This window comes from Haliaeetus albicilla, chromosome 8 (genome assembly GCF_947461875.1).
Source record: "Haliaeetus albicilla chromosome 8, bHalAlb1.1, whole genome shotgun sequence".
NCBI lineage: Eukaryota > Metazoa > Chordata > Aves > Accipitriformes > Accipitridae > Haliaeetus > Haliaeetus albicilla.
The window spans coordinates 44,767,652-44,773,709 of NC_091490.1; the positions used below are offsets into that span (position 1 = coordinate 44,767,652).

The 6,058-nt window shown below is 51.0% G+C and overlaps 1 protein-coding gene across 1 annotated transcript; it reads left to right on the forward strand.

Annotated features, from left to right (window-relative positions):
* Positions 1 to 1,266: 1,266 nt before the first annotated feature.
* Positions 1,267 to 5,117, forward strand: LOC104318288 (activated RNA polymerase II transcriptional coactivator p15). The gene is made up of 5 exons (XM_069790714.1): positions 1,267 to 1,326; positions 1,445 to 1,514; positions 1,814 to 1,930; positions 2,164 to 2,272; positions 4,201 to 5,117. The coding sequence occupies exons 2-5, from the start codon at positions 1,446 to 1,448 to the stop codon at positions 4,278 to 4,280; spliced, it is 375 nt and encodes a 124-aa protein (XP_069646815.1). The 5' UTR covers positions 1,267 to 1,326; position 1,445; the 3' UTR covers positions 4,281 to 5,117.
* Positions 5,118 to 6,058: the final 941 nt, after the last annotated feature.

Genomic DNA, 6,058 nt, shown 5'->3' on the forward strand with positions numbered 1-6,058 from the left:
CCTTATTTGTTTGTCCCTTTTCCCTTGGAAAAATAAACCAAGTGAGTAGGTTTGATGAACAGATTTGTTGCAGGACTATTTGCTGCTGGAAGTTAAAAAACCTGGAATCTCCTTGCATTATTTGAAGGTATAGCCCCCCTGCAAAAAGGGAGAAAATGTGTGTGTAAGAGCTTACCTCATCCCTTCTATATAGTCAAGAGTCAAATAGTATGACAAAAAACATTTACAGACCCTGAGCAAGATTCCAGCACCCTGAGGTGAGCATATTCCCATTTATTTGAAGGGTTCACGCTGCTTTGAAGCAACTAAAATTTCTATGCAGGACAGCTTCAATACTGTGAAAAACTGTCTATCTGAGAAGCCAACAGTGTGTGTAGTGGTAGATTGTTGTGCCTCTGTCATTACCAAATGACTGTTTGAACACTTATAAACTATTTATTCAAATTATAAACATTGCAAGAGATCTGTTCCCTGAGCATGAGTCAGTCCAAGTCTTAAAAACTACAGCAGTCATAGTTGTAGAGTGGAAAACTGCCCGAAACACAACAGAAGGGGAAAGATGGAGGTTGTACTTATATTCTGCCTCCTCGCAACGGCCGAGTATCTAAAGGGTTCTCCTTGGTAAGGCCTTTCTTTCAAGCATCGGCTGCCGCACCTTCCCGCATGTGTTGTAAGGAGGTACAAAGTCAAGTCGAGGCGCATCCCTTGCCCAGCTGGGATGTTTGGCTCTGCTGCAGGCTGTCTGAAGGAGGCCAGGCCGCCCGCTGATGGGGCCCTGGAGCCACCGGGTGAATCTGCCAAGTCCCGGCACTGCCCTTCTCTGCTGTGTCCCCGGTGTTCCCTGACGGTGACTTGGGGCAGGGCAGGCAGCCCAGCCCGCTGCCGGGCTGGTTCCCAGGCGGCCGCTGCGCGTTCTGGTGCCCGCCGGCAGTAGAGCCACATCCGCCCCGGGCCGGGCCGGCGCCTCATCGCTGTGGCTCAGCCCGGCGGCGGCTGGCCACCCTCGGGAGCAGCGCGGGCCTCCAGGCTTCCTGCCCGGTTCAGTGCGGCGGTGCAGAGCGAACCGCGCTCTCGTAAGCCCGGGCCCCGCCAGGGCCGCCGCACGCCGGAGGCCGCGGCCGGGCCGCCGGCAGGGCTCAGCGCAGGGCGGACGAGGCGGGGCGCGGGGGCGGTGCCGGCGCCGCAGCGATTGGCCGGGTGGCGGGGGCGCTGGAGGTGCGGGAGAGCAGAGAGCCGCGGGATTGGCGGGGGGGCGGGGGGGGCGGAGCTCGGCTTTTCGAGAAGGCCGCGGGCCGGCTGCCTGCCGCAGGCGCCGCGCTCCGTCAGGTACGAGCAGAGCTGGCCCTTTCCCCTCCCCTCCCCTCCCCTCCCCTCCCCTGCGCGGGCCCGGCGCTCCCCGTCCGCTCCTGGGCTGAGCGGCGGTGACGCGCGGCTCTTCCCGTAGGATGCCCAAGGCCAAGGACTTGGCGGGGGCGAGCAGCTCGGAGAGCGGACCGGAGGAGGAGGAGGGGAAGGTACTACCACCCTGGGGAGAGCCGCCAGCAGGGCTTCCCGGTCGGGTCTCGGTCCCCCGGGCGGGTGGCACACCTTTCCCGCCCACACCGCGGGGCAGTCAGGGCAGGGGCCCGGCGGCGCCCCTTCTCTCCCCTCCCCCGCCAGCAGACGCACCTGGTAGTCGCAGTGTGCCCAGTAGCACGGGTGCCTCGTTTGCGGACCACGACACTGGTGTCCTGTGGAGGCTCAAGGTATGGCCCAGGAGAAGGGCTGTGGCTCCTCAGACCAGGCTGTTCAAACCGGTGATCTCTCTTTCTAGAAAAGAAAGAAAGAAATGTCTTCGAAGTCAGAGAAAAGGCTGAAAACAGAGGCCAAGCCTTCAAAGGTGACAGAAAAACCTCCGGGGCAAGGTAGTGAAGAGGAGGGCATGTTCCAGGTATGGAAGGCAGGGATCTGCTCTAGGAACGCATCTTCCTCCTTCTCTTTATACAGGTCTTTCCTCTACCTCCTCTACTTGTAGCAGAGCATTTTTGTAGCTGACCTGGCTGACTGGGGTGCCTGCTGCTCCCTCGCTAGTCCTCCAGCATGTTGGGTGACCCAACTGGCCCTATGGGCGGAGGAGCAGCTTGTTGCAGGTCTGGGTTTAACACAGGCTCTGTGTCGCCGCAGATTGGGAAGATGCGTTATGTCAGAGTGTCCTGCTTCAAGGGGAAGGTCCTCGTGGACATCAGGGAGTTTTACGCTGACAAGGAGGGCGACATGAAACCGGGGAGGAAAGGTACAGCTGCGTTCGCTAAGGGGTGGCCGGGGGCCACACCGGCCTCTCTGCCTCTGCTGCTGGCCCCCCAGCTCAGCTGGTCTCCCTTGGTGGGAGGGAGGGAGAGAGACCTGTGCATGCCACACTGAGGGAGTGGGGAGCTGAGCAAACCGCCTGGGAGGGTTTAGCACTTTCTCAGCCTGCGTGGCAACAGCTGAAGAAAAGCACAAAGAACGAGTGAGTGCGAGCCTCCAGTGAGATCTGGAGCTTGGCAGGACCGCTCTGAGAAGCAGTGGAGGAAGATGCTGTGCAGGACTCTGGTTCTACCTCTGATCACCAGTCCTTTTGCTGGCTGTTGGCAGGGGCAGAGCTGCAAGGTGGAGGAGGGGAGGCTGGAAACACTGGCTCTGACATTGCTTTCTTGTGTCCTACTGCTAGCTGACAAACTTGTCTTTTGGTACTGGTGATGCCTAGGGCAAAAAGGGTGGCATTTTGTGTGTTCACCCCTAACCTGTAATGGTGGAGCTGTGCTTGACAGGGAGAGCCTCCCCAAAGTAAATCCATCCTACCCTATCTAGGTGGGGACAGGAAGGTTAAGACCCTTCTGGATCCCTACCAAGACACTCCAATGCTGCTGTGTTAGGTGTTCCTTATTCTTTTGGCAAGGTGTCTGATGACATGTTATAGTGGCACAACTTGGGTGGCCCATCACAGCAGCACTACCTGAGTAGGTGATGCAAGCAAAGGCAGCTGGAGAAGGGAAGACACATTTTTCTCCAGAGTTCTTAAACTGATGTGTCAACACTGAACTTAGGCCTTTTGCTTTGGGACTTTGACGGTGACTTGCCAGCTTGCCTCGTAGTTCACAGGCCCTGGACTGTTTTCACCTGTCCTGTGTGTTGTGCCCAGCAAAGATTCAGTTCATGTGGGGTTTCTTGAAGAACCTTTTGGTCCTTGCTATAGATTTTTGTGTCAGGGCAGACAAATTTGTTTCAGCTTGGTTTCCTTCATAACCACTAGGCATGGTTTTCCTTCCAGAAATTAATTTCCTTCAGAGAAGTTACAAGTATAAATTACTCACTTAGAGGGAACTGTGTACCCTGTAATGAAAATGGGAAGCAAAGCCCTCAAGCTTTTCTGTGCCATTGGGTGTAGAGAGGGAAAGGAGCATTGTGGACTCCTTCCAGGCTCGAAAAAGCACACCCACAATGTAAGACATAAGATCTGTCAGTTAAAACAGAGATTTTGAAGAAATGTTTTTCCATTTAAATACTGCCTCTGCTGTTCTTCTTAAGAGTTCTTGGCCCGCGATCTTTATCTAGAGAATTTAATAAAGCTTGGGCCCTAGTTCTTTAATGTGATTCTTAACAAAACCAAAAGGAACAAGTTGATAATATCTGGCTGGAATGCACACAGCAATTCCACTACTGCATGTGTTTTGTAAGGGAGAGGGACAGGACATCAAGACCTTATCTCTGCTGGATCTAAAAAGAGGCCAGTTCTTCTCTAGTGTTTAAGCCATGCTAGTGATTTCTCGTTAGTGGCAGTTTTTTTTAAATAGAGCTAGAGTTGGCATTATTTCCTTTGGGCAGTTGGAAGGATGGTGTCTTAACTACTGTGTGGAGTAAGGTTCTCCTAGAACTTCCCAGCTCATGTGGGTTGGAATTAGTACTAGGGAATAAACTATAAGGGGCTGTGGGACTCCTGAAAGGCAGTTTGAGCTTATATTCTCATACGGCGCTTCTGTGATAGCGTTGAGTACTTCTTGATATGGATGCTGAAGTGCTGGCACAACTGCCATGCTTAGAAGGCTGCTTCTGTTTCTGGTCTGTGTCTCTGCCTCAGATTCCAACTTTCCCTTCTGTAGCTGCTCTGAAGGAGCCATTCTGGTGTGCTACTTGATGCTTACCCCTTGCCTCCTCTGAAACCTCTCCTTCTGCTGTTTCTAGGGATTGCCTTGTCTGCAGAGCAGTGGAACCAGCTGAAGGAGATTGTTCCTGAGATCGATGCTGCAGTAAAGAAATTATGAGATGAAGAATCTTGGACATATTCAATCTGTTTCCATTCCCTTACATGCCCTAACAACTATAAAGCCAAGGATTTTCATCTGGAGCCTTCCCCTCACCTTGCTGGGGTTTCCTTACTGAGGTGGTGGTCATGCTGAAAAGACCAGAGACTTTCTGTGTTCAAGAAGTAGCTTGTAATGAGCACCTGGAACTAGTGCCAGTGCTGTGAAGTGAGACTTCAGCACCTCTGGTCTCAAGCATACTTGAGGTCTGTGCTGGTGAGGGAAATGACCCCAACCTGGCTTTCCAGGGGTGGATGGCTTCAGTCTACTTGTGGAGCGCTTTACCTGCTCTACATCTGTTACTGTCCTCCACTTGGTTGACTGTTGAGTAAGATGGTTTGTATACTTCATGTTGGCATCCTCTGTGTTTCCTCCACAACATTCTGCCTATTTCAACTACTTTCTGTGTTGGTGAGGGTTCTTTGGTGGTTTTGTTTTGTTGGTTTTTTTTTTTTTTTTTTGAGTGAAGAAAGGGATTATTATACTTTAGCAACTGGTTTGTCTGTAGAGGGTGAATATGCACAATAAATGTGTTTGCATTATAAAAAGGAGAGGCATAGTGTTTCACAGGCTGGCACCTCAACTCTTTGTTTCAGGCACCCTTCTTTGTAGGTTGCTGTTGGATTTCCCTTTCAGAAGGAGAGTGTTCTGTAGCGTTTATTCTCATGATATGTTCCCAATAATCCTGCTATACAGAAGCAGTCAGGCAGCGGTCTACTCCAGGTCATGGGAAGGGCAAGCTAGAATGTGAATCATTCAAAGGAACTGGTAATTAGGAGGCCTGTTAAATAGAGGGGAAATTAAAGGCCTAAGGAGGAAAAAGAATATTCCTTTCCCCATGGCAGAGAAAAATGGCGAGCTATGGAAAGAGTGGAGAGGGGATATTTTATGCTTGAGCTCTAAATGGATCCCACTCTGGGATCAGCTGCAGCAAGCATAACTTTCCTCAGCAAGACTTTTCCAGACTTTTCAACAGCTTGCGTCTTCCATCTATTTTTGGTTTTTCTCTTGCCCTGGTTTCCATAGTATCTGAATGCTTCATGCTCTTAAATATATCTGACACTTGCAACACCTTGGTGAAGTAGGAGGTACTAAGGCCCTTGCTCTGTAGAGGTGCTGGGGCTGTCATAGCTCAGAGTTGTTTGGAAGATGTGGGGTGAAGCAGTGAATTGAAACCAGGCTTTCCTAAATGCTGAATTTGTAACTGCTGGATTAACCTTTCACTAGGGATAGCAGGAGGGAAAAAATATCTTTCTTCATACTCTCTTAAAATTTTGAAGGGCTTGGTGCTGTAGCTGCTTGGAGCAGGGGTGGAGATAGGTAGACTTGATGACTGAGGCATTCCCCTCTAATCCTGTGTTCAGCTCTTCTCTATTCAAGTGTCACATTTCTTTCTCTCAAGTAAGTGAGAGAGAGCATGAGGATACTCAACTGTGTCCCAAAGCCAGGTTGCTCATGCTGTAAGCTTATTCCAGTGGAATATTTATAACATAGTGTCTTAATATGGTGTTCAGAGACTGAAGGTAATGGGAAGATAAAGACCTTCCAAAAAAGAAAGAGGTGAAAGAGAAGCAGATGGTGTAGGTATGACCCAAGATGCTAGGAATGCTCAGCCCTTTTATTTTGTACCAGCCCTGCGGTACCCAGACTAAAAGATGTGACAGAAACAACCATCTCTGTGCATGATGCATGCTCCAGGAGTGTTTGGGGGGCAGAGGGAGAAGCCAGATCAAATCAGC